We start from the raw sequence: 21,798 nt of genomic DNA, 5'->3' as shown, positions 1-21,798 counted from the left end.
TAGTGAAGGTTTTAATAACCTCAGATGTTACAGAAAGGCATGCATTCATATTTAATAAGGCCTTGTCATGTGTCAGGCACTATTAGAGGTATGAAGCTTACATTCTCTTGTGAGAAAGCCAAGGCTACTGTAGCAAGTGGATCCTGGACCCGTTCTGCCTGGGTTTAAATCTGGGCTCTAATACTCACCTCATAACGTTAGTAAGTTTACTTAAACTGTCCCATGCCTCAGTTTCTCCATGGGGATACTATCTGTTAACTATCTCCTAAAGCTTTGAAATTAAATGAGCTAATTTTTGAAATAGTGTCTGGGACACTGTAAACATTCTGTAACTATAAACTACATAGCCATATATACACGGAGTCCATAAAGGAATGAATTTGCCGTAGTCAGAGGACCAGATGGGCTAGGAGGTCAGTATAGACATAATAAAATAGCAAAGGCTGAGCAATGAGGTCAGAAGCAGGGACCAGATCAAGCAGAATTTGGTAAGGATTTTAGATCTATTTTGTGTAGCATAGAAAGACAACGGGACATTCTGATCAAGGAATGGCCATGATGTCACTCGTGTTTTGAGAAGGTCATTATACTTTGAAGACTGAAAAAGAGCAAGAATGGAAGCAATGAGACCAGATGGGAGGCTCTGCTGTAGTCCAAGGGAGACGACAGGTGCTTAGACTTTGGTGGTAATGGTGGAAGTGGTAGGAAATCAATATATCCAGGGTATATTTTAAGGTAGACTCACTAGGACTTGCTGATAGATACGTATATGAAGAGGAGAAAGGAAGTAAAAATACAGGTTATAGGCTTTGGGGCTGGGCAGTGTTTATTAAGATGGGGAAGAGTGGGAGAGGTATACAGGTTGAGGGGAAAGTCAGAAGTTTTGCTTTGACCAAATAAAATTTTAATTGTCTATGACACATCTAAAATGGGTGTCAAGCAGGTGGCTGGATGTTAAGTCTGGAGCTCATGGGAGAAGTTCATATCGGAGAGAACATGGATGGTGTCAAAAACCATGGGATGAGCTCATTATTGACTGTAGCTAGAGAAGAGGACCAAAGCCTGAGCCCTGAGACATTTCAACACAGGGGTCAAGAAGAATCATCAAAGGAAACCGAGAAAGGGGCTGAGGTAGGAGGAAAACCAGGAGGGTGTGGTGCCCAATGAAGAAAGTGTTTCAAGAATGAAGGTGTAATCAACAACTGCCAAATGCTTCTGAGAGGTCATGCAAGATTACCATCTGGTTAGCTCCAAGTAAATCAGTTTTCTCAGCTCTATTTTCTCATAGTGCTTTATTTGTACCTTTCTCGTTGCAATTTCCAACTATTATGTTCTATTGTTATTTTTGTCTTCTCTTCTCTTAGAGGTTCCTTAAGATCAGACACCATGTCTGATTCCTCCCACAACATTCATGACCTTATTTACTCAGTGTTTGAATAGATGAATGAATTACATGGAATTCTAGAAAATCTGGGAGAATACACTAATACAGAATTAGCAATTAAAAACTGGTTTTAATGAGATGTCCTAAATGTTCTTAAAAACTACCATGTGGGCTTTGGTCTGCCTGAAATGAAAGGTGTCTACCACACATCTGGGTTGGACTATTGCTGATCACAACTTATCTTTCTATTTTTTTTTTAAACTCTAATGGTACAGCATGGTACAGCCCAAAAGTAACTTAACTTTTTATTTGCTCCACATGATCTTTGTATGTATTTGTATCCACACACACACACACACACACACACACACACACACACACACAAACATTGGCTATCTCTCTGCTAAAGTCGGTTCCAATGGATACCTCAGAGGTCTTTCTCTGTCACACCTGAATATTAGCATCATCACAGTAGATCAGAGATCTCAGGATAAATTGATAATTTATATTACATGATAATTCATTTCAGAACCACGACAAAAGGAGCTAAAGAAATATGGGCACTAGGGATGACCAAGTGCTTAAGGACGTGTGGTTGAGAAGGCATACCCAGAAAAAGGTCAGCAGTCAGGGGATGAAATTCTTCCCTAGGCCTGCACAAAATCAGTTAATAGGTCACTGATAGGTTACTCTCTCTGGAAAAGAAAGCTGAAAACCAACAGTTCTGAGGAATAAAAATATCAACAGCTAAGTTAATGGACATAAGCTTTCAGCAACTTGTTATTTGGAAAATGTCCCCTAGACAACACAAAAAGACAGTTACCCATCCCACACAAGTACAGTATCCCCCTAGAAATCAGAAGTGCCCTCCACATGCCAGGGCAACGTATCCCTGGAGCCAGCCTTCTCTGCTTGGCCTGAGGCATTCCCTTTGGGACTGGTAGTGATTATTTTCCTAGAAGGCCACATTTCACCTCCATGGCTCTTTTGGCTAGCTTTACAGTGGCTCCTTGAGAGCCATTATTCGCCTCTGATTCTGACTTAACTCATACCTCAGAACTGAGAAGTGAGTCTTCTCCAATCCATTGACCACTTACCTTAGTTTTTATATTTGAACATTTTGTAAAGAGACTTACGGTTCCCAGCCCTTTTACTAAATCGAACTCTGGATGTGTCCTGCCAAATTACAGCACCGATGAGCAGCTGACCAGCCACCCAGTCCTGGCACCATGAATTCCCAGCTACTGCATTCTCTCCCTGCACATACTTCGGCATGTAGTAGATACTCACGACACACTTGCTGACAATTTTAAGAGCGACACCGACAAAAGGGAGCATATCTGTAGGAAGGAATGAACAGGCTAGCGACATTTTGTTTGTGGTGTCCGAAGCTTCAGAGCTTCTTTCAAACAGAATAGGAGGAATAAGCCTTCTGTTATAAAGTCTAGATCATCATGACCTAATGATTCAACATAGCATTTTCATACTTGTTGGTACTGGGGAAAGGAATTCTATGGTGAAAAAAGTTTGGGAAATGCTGGGTCAGTCAGTCTCATAACCTTACAACTTCCCAGTGCCTTTCGTATGGCAACATGCTCTGGACTCTGAAAGGGAGATGTGTCACACAGCTTTTTCCTCAACAAGTATTTAGTACAGTCCGTTGTTTCAGGTACAGTGCTGGGTCTTGGGAATACGATACTGGGCCAGACAGACCTGGTCTCTGCTCTTATGGAGTTCATGCTCACTGTGAGAAATAAATTTCACACAGGTATTTATTATAAAGCACAGTAACTGTTATGGGAGGGCAGCATTTTCTAAGTAACACTCTCTAAAGCAGGCAGACATCTTCTTTCACTCAATATGAAAGATAGAAAGCCATATATTTCTCTTAAAGCTTTCCATGAACAGGGTCCTAACAGTCTACCTTGCTCCCAGGTCTAACACATTTTCCTTGCTAAAAATGTATTACATTTTCAGAAGTGAAGAATGGAGGCAAAAGCAAGACGCAAACCACTCAACTATGAAAAGGTCAAAATTAATAAATAGGTCCAGATGCTTGATGAGAATAGCTCCAGCTTTAGGGGCTGCTTAAATTAGAGTGATGTAGAAACAGAAGCTGTGTCCTGTGGTCTACTCTGCAACTAAAATGAATGTGGACTGACGCAAGGGTCTGATCCACAGTGGTTCCTACTGAAAGTCGCTGGTTTGAGTCAGCGAGTCTTCACAGTAATGCAAACCCGAACCAACTGTACTTTGTATGTTGATTTTTAAACAACTAGGTTCTTCCTATTTTTATAGTGGGTATTTTTGACAGAAAAACACCATACTGATTTTAAAGTATTATTAAATAATCCCAGTTTTTTCTTCTTTTATGTTCATTTGCAAAGCACAACTATGTATTTATTAGACACTCTGCTAAGAACCAGGGAAAACAAAGAGGAAAACAGCCTGGTTGTGTTTTATTCATCCTTGTGGAGTGGGGGTGGGGATGCTACTGAAGGAAAGCAAGATCCATCACTTTCAAAAAAAAAAATCAGTGGTTATGTCAAAGTATACGGACATTCCTAAATCTTCAGATCTGTCTTATTCTCACTGTGGATCATTCACACACGTTCTCAGTTAAGAGCAGTTCAGTTAAACTTAAAAACCTAAACAGTTAATGAACACATTAAAGAATCTAAAAATTGAGTCCTTTTACATTCTAAAGATGACTATGCTTACTGGATTCCACAGTAGTATTACTTTTGCTAATAGGTATACAGAATCACAATTTTGTGGGATGCCTGGGTGGCGCAGTCCATTAAGCATCTGACCTGATTTAGCTCAGGTCATGATCTCAGGGTTAGAGAGGAGCCCTGCATTGGGGTCAGCACTCAACGGAGAGTCTGCTTAAGGTTCTCTCTCCCTTTACCCCTTCCCCCTGCTGCGTGTCCCCACACACTCTAAGAAATAAATCTTACCAAAAAAAAAAAAAAAAAGAGTGAGCCTTGTAATTCACACTTGAGAGAATGTCAAGGGTTCTTCAAATAAAGCTACACAGTAAATGAATTTTTGTAATTATAAAGTGTCATTCAATCTCAAACTATTTGAAAAGAGGCATGCTTCTCTCCTTCCCAAGACCCCTGTGGGTAATTTTTAATAGTCTCAGAGCAGGACGGGGATAAATTTAGAAAACACTTAGGAGGATGATGAACACATGAGAGACAGGTAAGTATTCTGATTTGATTCCATCCCACTGACTATGAATGGGATTGACTACAAATCCCATCACGGTTGACTTTTTCCTATCATATACCAAGAGTCTACACTTCTATTTCAACTATGGTAGCACACACAGTAGGAAACCCAGCTTACCGCAGACCTAAATATCAACAGTACGATAAATAAAAAGTGAGACTGTCATTCTTTGGCATGACCCACATAAAGCAAGTTCCTGAAAATGGAAAAAAAAGTTATACAGCCTATAAAAAACAAATACATCCTAGAAAGATTGCCAATTAAAGTTATTGCCATTCAAAATCAAATCTTGTTTGTTGTTTTCTTAGCAAATGACTAATTCCTTTCTAGTATGTATTTGAGGCGGGGGGGAAACAAAGCAGGACTAATGCATTTGTTGGTTCACCTTCGGCTGACATCACCACACTAGAGCCTGGGAGGGCAACTTTGTTTAATTATGAGCAGGCTCAGGGTGCCTGGGTGGCTCAGTGGGTTAAAGCTTCTGCCTTCAGCTCAGGTCATGATCCCAGGGTCTTGGGATCGAGCCCCACATCGGGCTCTCTGCTCAGCGGGGGGCCTGCTTCCTCCTCTCAGCCTGCCTCTCTGCCTACTTGTGATCTCTGTCTGTCAAATAAATAAATAAATAAAATCGTAAAAAAAAAAAAATTATGAGCAGGCCTCTTTGGGTCTCTAGATACATAAAGTGCTTGTCAATTCAACTCTATCCATTGTCAGAATTTAGGTCATCCAAATGAAAGACAACACTATGATGGACAAGCAATTATTTACTTTATTTAGGCTGAATTTTTACCTTCCTAGTTAACAATGCCAATAGTTTTAAAACATATTTTCATTTTCTTAGGGGGAGTCACTACCAAGAGTGAGTTATGAACAGGCATATAGAGATCTGTGGCTCTCTCCAGTTTTCTTTCATATGTTCTTCCTTACACCTCGCATCTTTTACTTGAGAAAATTTTAGACAAGCATGAGACTAAGGAAAGTTAAATCAATTCCCCAATAGGTAACTGGCTTTATATAAATTTCATTTCCAACTCCTGGAAATAATGACAGACACAAAATTTTATTTAATTTTTTAATAAACCATAAAATTTAAATATTCAAATAAAAAGAAACAAAAATAGATTATTTAAGCCCACACTAAATTCTGTGTTTATTCTTCCTCTGGGGATTGGGGCTTGACTTACCTGGTAAGAGAGCAGAGTAATACAGTTATGATGCTGGTGTAATAATGAACAAGTAACAACGGGCAATGGCTTGAATAAAATTTACTCTCAAATCTGGAAGTAAAGATCAGCAGCTTGCTTGAGCCCACTGCGGAAACCTCAAACTAGTCTTGTCTGTGGAAAACTACTATGGCTTACCGTTCTTACCACACTTTCTTCTTCACAGCTTAGCACTCCCTGGCATTTTGATCCTTTTTGTTCACTGAAGCTCACTTCAGTCTGTCAAAACATCAAGGGGGAAAACCCCCAAACTGAATAGACGAATAAACACTTTTAATGTGAACAATCATATTCAGATCAACCTCTTTTGAAAAAATACAAGTCAGTGGGTTTTTTGTCCTTAAGTAACTCAAATATTGTTATTTTTTTTTTTTTTGCCTTTACTAAAATGGCACTTTCCATTTTATTGACATTTGACAATGTTGAATTTTCTCACATGGGTACCTTGTTTTTCTTTTCGATTGAGGTTTAATCATTCCATTCCAGAATATCTGCTCTTTGCCTAACTTTATCTCCTTCTGTGAATAAATGCACTATTATTAATCAGTGGAAATGACAAAAGGAAAAAGGAAGCAGTGAGCACTAGCCGGCTCATGCTTGAACATTCGTACAATTTTTATAAGAAAAACATTCATGTTTATTATGGAATCTAAAACTATTATCGGATACTACTACATCTTTTAGCATATTCAAATGGGCCGAAAGTCCATGTGGACAGCAAGCTCACAAGAAACAGTGCGATGTACAAGTATGTTCAGCTGGTCGAATCCCAGCAGCGTGGTAATAAAGTGCAGCAAAAATTTCCTTACACTGAATAAGAACTCCAGGAACTTCTGAATATTTTTGGTAAAGTTGAGGAAAAGCTACTACAGTCAGGAGATCGATAATCTTTAGACTTCAAAGACCAGCTGCCAGGGGCCACAGTGAAATATTACACCAGAAGCCAATGAAAAACACTAGCTTGGAAAGGACTGGTTTTTTTCCAAAAGAGCGGAATTATCTTATATGGATGGTTAGCATACTATGATTTGACAGGCTTACAGTGATAAAACAGCAAAGATAAAGGATAACATTTAGCATGTAAAGAACATAGATTTAAAAAATCGGCAGCAAGAAATTCAACGACGGCTCCTGAGACAAGTAGTTATTCTACGTCCTCCATCTACTCCATGTCAAAGACGACCCGCCTGAATGGTAACACAGAGTAAAAACAGTGATCTACTACTGTACGTGAGTCAGAAAGTACTGGAAAAGTGACAAAATCGTATGTTATTAAATGACAAAACATATTTAGAGGCTTTATTTAAAAATCTCTCACTGTTCATTATCAAAGTTACAAGATTGTTTGCATACCAATAGACAGACTGTAAACATAGGAAATTTTCATTAAGGAAAGATGGGTTTACTGTAATTGGATCTTTTACAAAAAATTACTGCAAGTTATTGATAACAGAATTTCTCTTTTACTTTCTTAAGTCTAATTCTCTAGAAAATTAAACCAATGTTTCCACTCCCTCGAGCTCAAGTTCAATCATGGTCACCTTAGGAAATACCCCTGTTTATTTGTTAATCAGAAATACAAATCGAGTGGCACATATTTCCATTTTCTTCTTAGGCCAAAGGTTTCGGCTTCATTATATTTTACAAGAAAACAGAAGACTTGCAGTGGTCCTGTGAAGTCTTTCATGTCGCAGCTGAGGTTTAATGACGGCAGTGGAGGAAAGCAGTGGTGATGCAGAGTAAGACCAGCCCAAGTGCCCTTATCTGACATGGAATCATCTTCCTGTTTGGCTTGCAGTAGTGTTTCTGGTCAGGTTGCCTTCACCACACCTGATTGAAGCAAAAGGGTGACATGCTCTGGTAAATCCTGTTTAGGGGTGATTCCGCTCAGGCAGAGAGTTGATCCTTCAGTCTGTCGGCTGCGGGATGATACTAATATGAAGAAAATTATCCGGGTAGCTCAGATGTTCACTCAGCCACTGCAGAGGTGTTTCCAACATTGGCTCAATTCCATGAATCATCACCTGATTCTTTTTCTCTCCATCTATTCCAGGAAAGAAATCCAACAATAATCAGGAAGGGTCAAGAAAGAAGAAAAAACAATCTGTTGCCTTTTGAGAATCCTTGGTGAGGTAAATGGGCTTAACAGCTTTAACAGGTTAAACCTGGTCTGTCTCCTGAGCAGGAAATGTGGACATGGAGAAAGTTCAAATGTTGCAATATGTATCACCCAAAACAGAAACCTGAGGGTTGCAATGAATTCTGATAAAAATTCTGTTGCTATATGTGAAAGTATTCATTCTTTCTTAATTACTGTGCTTACCTAAGATTGACGTTAATGAAACTATGGTGAAGAAAACAGCCCATTGTACCCACTGACCAAAATGTATTTTAGTTACACATTAAAAACTGTACCATATGGTTATTAAATATGGCAGGTGTATGAAGTAGGTCAATACATATTTAAAATATGTAAAATAGAAACATGACTAGAAATCATCAAGAATAAGATCAGTTTTTGGGAAGATGTTTAACAAAACAGATGGGAGCCCTAGGTTAATTTTCAATCAAATTGTTCAAATATGTATCAAAGTTTTAGAGACAGGGAGTTACAGTTCTAATAAGAAGGAACTAAGAGTCTGACTCAGGATTCCTATTTTAGAGTCATGAAAAGGGATTTCTGTTAACACCCATTTGCTAATTAAAAGGGTGCTGCAATTCACACTCTTCGTTCAAATTCAAAATTTTCCACAGATTTAAGGTGCACTGTGTGTCTTTTATGATTCTGGTATGATGTACTGACAACTTTTATGGTAAACAGCAGTTCCCTCCTAACCATTTCCTTGGTTGTTATAGGAAAACAAAGAAAGCAAAACCAAATTCCCTTTTTGAAAGCAAAACGAAACAGAACCTTCAAGAACTTTGTGTCACTTCTTGGTTTGTCTCTGTTAATCTCTCCAAAATACAATGTCTAAACCTCTCAGCTTCCTGGAGACAATAGTCAAGGAAACAAGGAGCTCATGGAACTGTATGAGAGGGAAATGCCCTCTTTCCCCTACTTTCTGCTCTGTTCATCCCTAGTGCTCTCACATCCAGGTGAAATGGACTGATGAGGTATGAGGATAATGGCGTGGCAGACACCTGAAACAAGAGACCCTTTTAAAGAAATATTTAAACTCCCCCTTAGAAGTAGCACAGGTCCTGGGAGGTGACAGTCAACAGACTGACCATAAGAGAATACATAAAAACACTACAGAGAATTCATAAAATGATGCCAAATATACAAAGCTAAAAAACACACTCTCGACCCCAAACATAGGCGAGCAGAAGTCCCAAAACAAACTCCTGAATCACTGCCATACTTCAAAGCAATTTTGGAAAAAGACATCGCCTCCTAATGCTTCTCATTTAAAAAAATGCTTTCATGTTTTGATTTTTCTGATAATCTTTGTTGAATCCAAACATAGTTTTTACACAGCTGCAATCACTGTTAATACAATGACTAATTTTCATAATGATGGGAATCATCTATAAATAAAAGATTTAGCAATATACAGAAGACTACAGAAAGCATGGTATTAGTACTATGAGAATATTTTAAATTGCTGGTATTCAAATGGACAAACCCTCAGCTATCTGGAATGATTCATTCTTTGTAAGTTCTAGATTGCCAAGGTTTCAGTGCATTAAATCTTTCTTAGAATATTTGAAAACATTTCCGGTATAGTTCTCTTCATATTCTTATGTATATTTCTTTGAAATATTTTAATATTCTCAGAATCTTCCTCCTACTTAGCACTGAGTCAAAAAATGAGAGTTCCTTATCTATAAAATTTTTCCTTAAGCCAGAGCTACTTTTGGATGCCATGAAACAGAGTATGAGAAACAAGTCTCAACTCAAGATCCAAAATGTTGTCCTTAAGCAGTACTTAAATGTTGGAGCAAATACAGTATGGTGTACAATCCACTCATGCACAGTGTGTTTGAAAGGTAAAAGAACAACCCTGTTATGGAAGGATCGCTGGGAGTCTGAGTTGTACAACATAAGGTGGAGAACTTATTCAAATACCTTATCAAACAAGCCTAATAAATCACGTACTCAGAGCCCTAAAAGGCAGCACAGACTCTCTGGTTTAAACTGGGGCCACTTTCAATATATAACATAAAAGTGTCACTAACTAAACCTTGACAACTATGGAAATGCATCTAGGACTATCATATTCCCCAATACAACAGTTTAAGATCTTGAATATGTATTTTGCCACTGCCTCCATTTATCCAAATACTTCAACTGTATACACTGATCTTTCTTGTTTTCGAACTTCCCCCATCAATACAACTGCCACCAGAGGAATACTCAGAATGGAACAGCAGTTCCCTTGGAACTCGTAACTGAAGTTTCCCTCCCATCACTATAACTCCAGCGCCGAGCACGGTGCCCAACACCTAGTAAATAGTTAATAAATGTTTTTATTGGGTAAAACATTTTCGTTAAATGTTTGGATAATCTTATGCTGGCAGAAGGCACCACTAGAAGGCACTGCCAAAACTAATGTGTAGAGAACAGTTTCTGATGGTTGGCACTACTAAGTAGAAGAGCTCTACCTATAAAGGCTGTTTTGGTTATTAAAATAATATAAAGTCAAAATGTTTCCAGATAAGCCAAGAAGCATATATGCTATCACCTGAACTCATGCTACCATAAAGGACAACAGAGCATGACTAGACATTTTGGTAATAACAGAACTAAAGAAACGAAGCAGTAAAAAATTAGCAAGATGTTTCTTGTTTTCCTAACAGTAGAAGGGAAACACTTATGATACTGTTAAAGTAAATTGTGTTTTTTGGTAAATATGTTTTCATGTTTCAAAATGGGAATCTAGAATTTAATACTTGGGAACAAGAAATATCTCACTACAAAGCAAATGACTCAGGCGAAAAATGTTACACCACAACTCACCCACTCAGATTTTTTAAAAAAGTAGTCTGATGCTTTAAAAGTAGGTAAACATTTGAAACAGTAATCAAGTGAACTAGTTCTATATGAAATTCTCTCATACAGAGCACTTTAGGGGGGTAACTAGATTCTGATATAATTTCTAACTTCTGGAAAAGTTCCAAGAGTAGTACAAGGAATTCCTCTTCACCCAGATTTATCAACTGCTTACATTTTGCCCATCTGCCTTATCGTTCTGTAGGCATACGATTATTTTCTGAATCACTTGAAAGTAAGTTAGAAATAGTGAGCCCTTTCCCCCTAAATGTTAGTGTGTACTTGCTAATAAAGATATTCGTTTACATAACCATGATATAGTCATCAAAATAAAAAAATTAACTTACATAAAACTGTGTAATCACTTCAAATTTTATCAACTATCCTAATTATTTTACTCACCTATCTAGAATCCAGTCCAGGAATCACACATGCATTTAACAGTGGATAGATTTTGCCTTTTTTAACCTTGACAATTTTTGAAAAGCACGTGTTATTTTTTTGTAAAATGTCCATGTAGCAATTTTTAAACCTAATTATTTTAATTCATCTTGTAAATATAAGGATAGTCATTCATAAATACTTTGGGTTTGTAAATTAAGGAAAATAAATAAAATTTATTTATTTATAAATAAATAAAATAAAATCAGAGACACTATTTTAGGTAGAGGAGGAATTCAATTCACTTTAAGAGTTAGATATTAAACCCCAAAAGATCATATATCAACTCAAAGAATATAAAATTTAAAATATATAATATATATATAATATATATATATAATATATAATATAAAATATAAAATTTCATTTCTTATATTTATCTTACTTATATATTTAAGGGTTATAAAAGATAAAAATGTAAATATATCATATAATTTTATATTATCATCAATAGCCTAATAAAAACAAACCCAATTCTTAACTGGCATCTACTTTAAAGTGAACATTTTTAGAGTTGTGTGACATTTTAAGAAAAATATATTTAGACAGATGTTGGTTGAATTATATATGGCAGCAAAAAGAAAATGTGTATTAGCCACACAAGTCATTAATGAAAATTATGAACTTAAAACAATGGTAACTTCTTATGTATATGTAAAAAAATTATACCTATACACAGTGTGTATGTATACCAAATATACACTATGAATATAACGATATACCGAATATAAATGAGACATGAGGGGACCTGGGTGGCTCAGTTGGCTGAGTGTCCAACTCTCGACTTTTGGCTCAGGTCATGATCTCAAGAGTTGTGAGACTGAGCCACAGGGGTCACGCTCCATGCTTGGAGTATGGAGCCTCCTTGGTATTCTCTCTCTCCCCCTCATTGACCCCCAAATAAACAAAATTTTAAAAATAACAAAAAGACTTAAAAAATATATAAATGAGCCTGAAAGGAATGAGGGCCAACACTGCACTGTTGGTTAAGGAGGTGCTATTGGAAGATGACCCTGGAGGCGGCAAGCTGAATTCCTGGTCAGGTCATGAAGGGCTCTGAGCAGGCCTCAGATCTCTTTCCGGGGGTCTCCTTACACATAAAATGAAGGCGTCTCTGTAGATCCACGGTTTGCAAACTGGCTGATGATCAGAATCATATGGGAGATTTAAAAATATATATATAAGCTGGGACCCTCTCCAGACCTTCTGAATCAACCTCTGGGATAAATGTTCCCTTAAATAAATCTTATGACAATAAGGGTGTAGAATTTTTCCTTCAACAAAATCTTATGCAGAAAGTTGCCATATAATACAGGGGATGATGGGGTGGCTTTGGTTGATGTGGGATTGCGCGTCTCCCAAGTCCTGCTGCTTGCTGACTTACAACCCATGGTTCATTCCTGATATGACTCCATGGGTCAGTTTGTAAACCATGTTCTAGAATTGAGGATCACGAACAGGTCTTAGAGCTCTAGTCTTTTATGCTTAAATAGCAATAGTTCTTTCAGGTTCAAATTAGCATAATTCACTAGTTTTGAATTCTTAGGCAAATCACTTAATCTTCTGAGTCTCAGTTTCCTCCCCTCATTCTGTGAATAAAGAATTCCAGGGATGCCTGGGTGGCTCAGTTGGTTAAGTGTCTGCCTTCTGCTCAGGTCATGATCCCAAGGTCCTGGGTTTCAGTCCCACATCAGGCTCTGTGCTCAGCAGGGAGCCTGCTTCTCCCTCTGCCTGTTGTTCCCTCTCCTTGCACTCTCTCTCTCTGACAAATAAATAAATAAATAAAATCTTAAAAAAAAAATTAAAAAACAACAAAAAAAGGGTTCTAATCTCCAGGGTGGCATGGAGATTAAATGGGATATCCAAGGAGAACACTCAGTACACAGCCTAATACAAAGCTTGAACCTAGTAGACACCCAGTGAAATTAGGGACTTTCTTCCCCACTTCTCCCTCCTGCTCACTCCCTAAAAACACAAGAATGTTGAAAATTTAAAGCCAGTAAAATCAGTAAAGCCAAAAGACTAGTTTTTAAAAGATCATGGTTTAATAACAAGAAATAAACACTCATTGTAATTCTTTCCTGTATAAAAAGTTATGGTAATAAGGTAATTTTTTCAGTACTAAGATGTACCAAAAGACACATCAAAACCATGAATTCAATTATGTGAGAATCTGGTCTAATGCAAATATACACTCTGAATTATTCAGTCCCATTATTATGTAGTGTGGCACATAAATTTTACAAATGTGCTAAACAAAAAGAAAAAGAAAAAGAAAAATGACAACAAAATGCAAAAACTCAATTATTATGCGAACAACAGAATGAATGACAGTTTAAAAAATTCCTTAAGCACTGTAAACCCTCTGAATTAAATTAGTAGTGCTCTCAAGATATATATTTAGTCAAGATATGTGTGTGTGTATATGTGTGTGTATATGTATGTATGTATATATATATCTATATATCTATATATCTATATAGATATATATCACTGACAAGTCAAATGAGCCCTGCTGTACTACTGTTATGTTATTTAGTGGATTTTAGGTAATGTCCTTATTTTTTCTTTAAAGAGGAGAACATACAAATAAGGGGAAAAGACTTCCAAAATCTTCGTTATACATCTAAAAATATATTATAATTTGAGAACTGACCATATATGAGGAATCTGCCTTTTAGAGATTTCTATGAGCAATGGCTCAAATCCTCCCCATCTCGATCTACATTTTAGTCATTTTTTTGGCTAATTTTCAGTATGGAATATGACCTAAAGGTCTTTAAAAATAGGTTAGCTGAGATTCTAGAGAGATGCATGGGTTTCAATTTTACTTTTAATTAGTAATACTAAATATGTGAAATCTCCTTGAATTTAAAGGAAGCTAAAGAAATGGATGGTGTATCTTCAAAGATAAATGCTTTAATCAGAAAATTTCAGTCTAATTAATCTTTTTAGCGCATACCTGTAAAGATGGAATAGTAGAAATCTAAGGCTAAATGCTGTAACCACTGAGTTTAGCTTTGTGGTTTCACATTTATGTTTTGTAATTCAGCAGAAAATGACCTGATTTGTTATCTTGGAATGTATGATACTGAAGATAAAACTTTGGGAAAACACTTAATACTTCTGAAAAAGTTTTAAACAAATGAAGAGATGAGCTTCTGGATTACCACTAGTCTGAATGATTTTGTTCTGTCTGACAAATTCTTTAACCTCTGATATGTTCATTAGTAAATGCCAACTAATTGAATCCATCGACATGAAAAACCACAGGCAGAAATCTGAAGTGCATACATCATGCTGAAGGATTCTGACTCAGCCTCAGCAGTAACAGTCAGTGAGGTCAGGTCAAAGAGGGTTAAACCAAGCCAGGATATAGCCAAAGGAATACATCAAACGCTGATTTTAAAAGGGCAATTAATCTTAGACAGAAATGCTTCCTGGGGAATGAGATCTCAATCTTAAGAGCACACTACATGATGTAGCAGTAAAAATGAACATATACAAGCTTACAGAGCTTTTATCCTATGATCACAAACAGAAGGAGAGCGCTGTTTATCGGAGAAATACAAACCCATTTAAAAATACTTACATTAACTTCTTCCGGATCTATACTCACTTAGCAGTACAGGTCTTAATGAACATGTAATATCACAGTTAACATATACCACATATCTCTTTCCATGTGTAACTTTTATATTTTATATATTTTAAAAGTTATTTCTTCCCCAAATAGTCCCAGAGCCTTGGCTCTTAACATTCTAAATAAGATTTTCAAAACACGTCCATGTTAGTTCTTTCATGGACTTTTGCTTATAATCTTTACATTTCTTAATGAGGAAGACATAAACCAAACTTCAAACCAAAAAAAAAAAAATCTGCTAAATAATTAAAAGAGAATTGTATTAAATTAAGAGACTGTAAGACTATCTTAATAAGCTGATTAAAAGTCTCCTGGTAATTAGATAAAAATGTGATAAAAGTTAGAAATTTAAACGTATTCTTCTAAACTCAAAAAATAAAACTTTGAAAATATAGATTCAAATGTTTTTGATCTGCTTTCATAAAATGACCCAGTGTAATTCCGGTTGAGTGTAATAGGAACCATTAATATTTGTCAAGTATGAATTACAGGAGAGTTCATTGTTTTATTTAAAATATAAGCAATAATTACAGTTTATATATGGTCAGAATGAGGTCCCACAGAACTGTTTTAATGAAGAGATGACTAGCTTTTAATCACCTGGATGTGTTATTATTTTGTTAAGGGAATTTTATTTTGTAATGTTAAAGATGAAATATTAATTGTGTAAGTGTCTACACCCACTTTTTAAAAAATAAGGTTAATTCATTTAACTTCTTGAGATTTACATAAAGAACAATAATTGAGAGGAAATCAGAGGCATCTTCTGACAGGTACAGTAATCTCATTTCCACTCAGGGAGAATAAGAAAAATTAATAGTTTATTATTTCTTTGACTTCACAAAAGACATATGTCAGTTGACTAAGTCATTAACAGGTTCTGTATCACCAAGATTAGTCCATTCTGTCTATGTGATGGGAAAAGCACAAAGATGAAAGAAGAGTGAAACAGTCAAGGCAAAGAATTTCACTCATTTTAGTTTAGAATTTGATGGCAGAAAAGAAGGTATTAAAAGTACCAAGATTAAACTAAGCCTAACAAACTGCTTCTGTCCAATCTTAAGTACAGTAGATTTTTACCCATGAGAGTTATATTTAAAAGAGCTTAAAAAAAAAAAAAAAGAGCTTTTTGAACTCCCATTGTGAATGACACTATATCATTCTTTCACATAAAATATGCATCCGGTGAGGGAGAGAGAACAATGAGTGTCAGGACGAGACTGAAAGGGCCAGTGACCAGTGACCTAGTGCGGCAGGCCAGACTCACAGTATCTCAGCAGAGGTATGAATGGGCCTTCAATGATTACTTGTGGATTGCCGAAACTTCAATTAAATGTGGGAACTACTGCTCAGGGTCTTCAATGAAAAACTTTCACTAAGAGCACCACTTTCAGACACCTCTGCCTTAAGATTTTTTTCATTAAATGTATCTTAACAAGTGTATGATAATTGAGCTGGCTACTGAGATTAAGTAGATGCCCTAGCTTCTTTCTTTCTTGCCAGGGTCAGATTTCTGGCATATGCTAATCATTTACTAAAAAAAAAGTACAAACCAGTGACCCAGAACTCTTGCCATAATCTGATATATAAGCAGTTACACTATCAGTTTATATTTTATCATAAATTTATACCTTCTGTGAACACGTCTAGTATCAAGTACCTGTCTGTGTAGAGTGGGATTATCAATAAACAAGAAAATAGTGCTTCTTTCTAACTCTATTTTATAAATTTCCTAAGAGAACAGTTCTTTATTAAAAAAAAAAAATTAACAAAACTGCAGGAAAAAAATGTTAACTATAAGACCTTAGAAAAATATGATTATGAAATCTCATTTAAACAAATACTTTGTTTAAGCCCTACAACCATCCTATGAGGCTAGTAGCAGGAATTATTCTTATTTTGTAGAATAAGAAAACTGGATCTGTTTAAAAAAAAAAAAGAAAAGAAAAGAAAGAAAAAGAGAAAGAAAAAACAAACAACGAAGCAATCTTCCAAATGAGTATGAAGGTACAAAGGAATACTACAATGAAAATAAACTCTAAATGAGTGAAAAAAGAAGTACTGAAATTGAAAAACCTATTGTTCTTACTCTTAAATCCTCATTCTGATGCAATTTGGGGGTTTGCAGGGTTTAGGTTTCTGTGGCATGAATTTGAGAACTGAAATACCACCCCTTATGGAGGGGGTCAGCGTCAGCATGCCGACAGAAGTGCCCACTTCTGGCTCAAGCCTCAAATCACAAGGTATCAATCCACCAACTTCAATTCTAACACTCAAAGGATCTGCCTCCTATGAATAATATGAGATTTAGATGTTTCTTTCTCTAACTGCTCTATGTCTGGATAAAAATTTTAACATCAAATAGTTAATTCACTTTATAAACAACCTAATCTTATGTTAGAGTGAATGAGAAAAAGGTGAGTGTACCATCTTCTTTTACTTTTTGTAAAAAACTATTCCACTGTTTTTCTCCTACAAGTAAAGCATTATAACTGCTTCTAATATTTTATTTCTTTCAGAGAGAGAGAGAAAGAGAATGAGCAGGGGGAGTGGCAGAGGGGGAGAAGCAGACATTTAATCTTACCGACTGAGCCATCCAGACGCCCCTAAAGTAACAAGTTTTTAAGTAAGACGACCCAAATGGGGTATAATTACCCCTAACCCCAGTTGTTGACATTATCTTCCAATGTACTAACCAAGCAAATAGGTCAAGCACTTAGCTCCTCAGTGCTTTCTGCACATTTCTGACATCACTGAAAATTTTCTTCATGTGTATGGGAGAGAAGTTGAAAAATCTGGCTAGTCAATCTTTCAGAAAATAGAGTAGGGAAATTTTAGACGAGCATTTTAGACCAGGTAGTACCCCTGGCAACTAGCCCCTGGGTAGCCCCTACACAGAGGGATTCTATTTCTATGGTGCTTAGGCGGTATGTCTGACCTGCTCTCTCCTTTTCATCTAATTTCTGCTCATCTTTTAAGACAGCTTAGTCTTCACTACCTCATCCAGAATAGATAAGAACAATTCCAGGGGCTTCCTAAAATTCTTTGCATATCTTCATTCCTGCACACACCACATGTGGGCATCTTTTTGCCCATTCCAACTGTATCAAAGTTTCATAAAAGCAGGAACTACGTCTCACACCTCTTACTGTGTCCAGCGCCAGAAGTCAGTATGACGCAAAGGAAATGACTGACAAAAAATAAAGTCCACAACATCAAATGGAAACCAAAAGTTAAATGGGAGTTGGGAAGGGTCTGAAGGAGTAAATAAATTCCCAGGAAGCAAAGCAGAAATGGAAATGCAAAGAGCCAAGTGGCCAAAGAGCTGTACTTGTTGGTAAGAAAGATGCGGGAACCTTCACTGATTTGCCATGGCATGTAAGCCTTTCCCTACACATACACTCTATCTGTTCCCCAGCCCAACTGTGACAGTTGTGATCACCCACAACCCTGACATAAACTTACCAAAGTAAAAACAGACATTTTTATTCTCATAAGCCTAACTTTGAAGGTTCTTATATATTACATTAGAAAACTGGGAAATAAAATATGATTGGGCAAAGCTTATAGGTATTTTGTATTCTCTAAAGTAAAAGAATAATAGCTATGTTTTAAAATTTTTGTTGTTACTTTTTTGTAAGTTGTTTTTAATGAACAAAGAAAGAAGTATTTCACTTCAGGTCTGGTACAGAAGCTTAGCTCTGAGTCATTTTAACTACAGCTGACACCATGAAAAAAATTTACCTGAGCTCACCTTTGGTTACTGCCTGTTACCTTTAATTTGGCTAACTCCTCTAGCCACTTACAAAACAAAACAAAAAAGGGAACACACAAAGCAGCTCATCATTAGTTACTCCACAAGAACAATGACCTAAAGCACGTCTTCATAAATATTAGCACATTCTACTTTCATATGATGAAATAAGGCAAAATTCCTTCATGCATGAATCACTAGTTGTAAGGAGTAGTAGACAATGGTGCCACATAACATTTATGAAGTACTTTCTCTTTTTATCATGTGATGACAGCCAGTTCTTATCCACACACACCCAATCTTACAATCTTTCGCTTTCAACTGAAGTCGGGCACAGGTGTTTCAAAATGCTTCACATTTGTCAATACCACAGGTGTAATGAACCAGACAGTAAACAGTTCTTTACTGAAACAGTGACTTTATGTTTTGGACACTCCCCACAGATCCTAAAACGATGGTTATTTTCCAGTATGAGGTTACAAAAGGAGAGGCAAACGCAAGTTTTTCCAAAGATAAGATACTGGTGTTAGAAATGTGGCCTCCTTTGGTATGAAAGGTACTATCAAAAGTACCTCAAAAGTAGAGATGCTATTTATATCATTTCAATGAAGCATGTGTACGTATGTGTGTACTCCAGTAGATGCAAGCGTGCGACAGCTAGGAAGAAGTCGGTCACAAACATACCTCCTATAGCATCTGAAATTGCCTGAAAGGCAGATTTGTAGATTACAGTTTTGAGTGGCTACCTCACTGGTCCCCTTCAAAAAAAATGTAAGGGAAATCACATTGTCTATTCTCCAGGGATGGATGTACAGGTTGGGCAGCCTACAAATTCAGGAGAGAATAAAGAGCCTTTAAAAGAGTAAAACACTTCACAAATCTGTGTGCCATTATTGTGCAGGGCCACACTAATCTTGTATGTATTGTTGTTATCTGGGTGTAGGAATGGCAAAAGAGCACGAATGTACATTTTGACAAAGTGCGCCAGCTCAAAGCATGTGACTATTTTTTTATTTTCATGTCTTATCATCACAGCCACCATTTTATAAGTTCAACAAGAAAGTGGCCAGAATTATATACAGGAACATTAAAAAGAACAAAATGGGCAAAACAACAAGTGTTCAGTTTAGGTTCCTAAGATCATACCAGTAAATACTGTAGGGGCATGAGGGCAAGATCTGGTACTAAAACATAAATCACGGAATAAAGAGTTAGAAAAAAGCAAACATTTCAAAATGTTATTTTAAACTAAACAAGAAAGTTAAAAAGTTGAAGTGAAAATGAAAACAAATGGAAGCATGCTAAGGCAAACAAACAAACAAACAAACCAGGAGATAGAGATCTGAGTTCTAAACCTAGTTCTAAACCTAGTTCTGCAACTAAGTTAAGAGACCCTTAGCTACTCATCTAAGAAATCAAGAGACTGAACTAAATTAACTTTAAGGTTCTATAATTAAAGATTCTTTAAAGATGTCAAATAATAGAATTAACACCCAACCAATTTCTTCCTATTCTGTAGTAAATCTCCCCTCATCACTCTGTGTTTTTGCTAATTTTGCTGCTGGCTGGGACATACACCATTACAGTACATTCTTCTTCCAAGGGTTTGGGTTTCTTTGTGATGTTCTCATTCAGTAGGCATGGATCTTACTTTATTTTTTTAAGGATTTTATTTATTTGACAAAGAGAGACAGCAGCAAGAGCACATAACAGCAGGGGGAGCAGCAGGGAGAGGGAGAGGGAGAAGCAGGCTGCTTGCTCCCAACATGGGGCTCAATCCCAGGACCCCAGGACCATGACATAAGCTGAAGGCAGACATTAACCGACTGAGCCACCGAGGTGTCCCAGGCAAGAATCTTATAAAGAAGTAAATTTTAAATGACAGAAATTTTTAAAAGTATATTGTCAAAAATATATATAAGAAAAGAACAATAAAGGGGCACCTGGGTGGGTCAGTTCGTAAACTGACTCTTGATTTCAGCTCAGGTCATGATTTCACGGGTCCTGGGATTGAGCCCTGTGTCAAACTCCATGCTGGGTGTGGGGCCTGCTTAAGAATCTCTCTCCCTCTCCCCCTGCTTCATGCTCTTAAAAAAAAAAAAAAGAACAGTAACGTAGCTATTTCAATATAAACTTAAATTTCAATAGCTCTTTTTTCTTTTTTAACTGAAGTAGAGTTAACATACAATATTCACTGTGTATATTATGATTCAATATACACAGTGAATTCAACATTTATATACATTAGGAAATGATAACCACGGTAAGTCTAGGTACCATCTGTCACCATATAAAGTAATTTCAATTACTCTTAGTTGATAAAAACATTTTTTAGTGTTCCTTAAGATACTACAAAGTACTAAAAAAGAACGAAAAATACAGTACAGAGTAATGAGTCACTGAAAGCCAATGCTTGCAGAGGGGACAGGTAGGAAGTGTATGAGTCTCATTTGTGTTAGCAATAAAAATGATTAATATCTTAATTATACTTCAAATGGAAAATCTATATTCCTAAATCCTTAAGAATGGGGTAAAACAGACATTAAACAGACTTAAAAAGAAAAACAAAAAAATCAACCCTTACAGCTTGGAGAGAATGAAATAGAATGGTAAGATTATTCCTGAATCAACAGAAGTTACTAGGAGTTTCTCAGTGAAAATTTCTGTAACCTTTGTTCAAAAATAGAAGTTTACTAAAATAGCTCTATAAGAAAATACAGGAAAATGGCAATACTGTTGTCCCTGGAGAGGGAAACTGAATTAGGGTTTGGTAGATATAGGTAGGCCGAGAGACTTTTCAATAAATTCTTTTATATACTTTCTGGTTTTGGAAAAATATAAAATTTTAAAAATTATTTAACTGAAGATAATACATAAAAAAACTTTAACAGGGCCTCATCAAAATTAAATACTTTTACTTTTCAAAAGAAAATTAAGACATGTCATAAACTGGGAGAAAATAATTACAAATCATATGTCTGATAAAGACTTGTATCCTGGGGTGCCTGGCTGGCTTAGTGGAAAAAGCAAGTGTATCTTGATCTCAGGGTTGCGAGTTCAAAGCCTCATGTTGGGTATAGAGATTACTTAAATAAATAAAATTAAAAAAAAAAAAAAAAGACT

At 36.4% G+C, this 21,798-nt stretch overlaps 1 protein-coding gene across 5 annotated transcripts in view; it reads right to left on the bottom strand.

Moving 5' to 3' along the window:
- Positions 1–7,109: 7,109 nt before the first annotated feature.
- ATG5 (autophagy related 5) overlaps positions 7,110–21,798 on the bottom strand; it is a 128,203-nt gene continuing 113,514 nt past the window's right edge. For all 5 annotated transcript variants that reach the window (XM_082732101.1, XM_082732097.1, XM_082732099.1 and 2 more), the window contains one exon: positions 7,110–7,888. Coding sequence is in view for 4 of the 5 variants with exons in the window: in XM_082732097.1 (XP_082588223.1) it covers positions 7,752–7,888 (137 nt within the window). In the remaining variant the exon portion in view is untranslated. The remainder of the gene's footprint in view (positions 7,889–21,798) is intronic.

Source organism: Mustela nivalis, assembly GCF_964662115.1.
Source record: "Mustela nivalis genome assembly, chromosome: 5".
NCBI lineage: Eukaryota > Metazoa > Chordata > Mammalia > Carnivora > Mustelidae > Mustela > Mustela nivalis.
The sequence above is the reverse complement of the archived record's forward strand: the minus strand, read 5'-3'. Positions and strand labels throughout refer to the sequence as shown.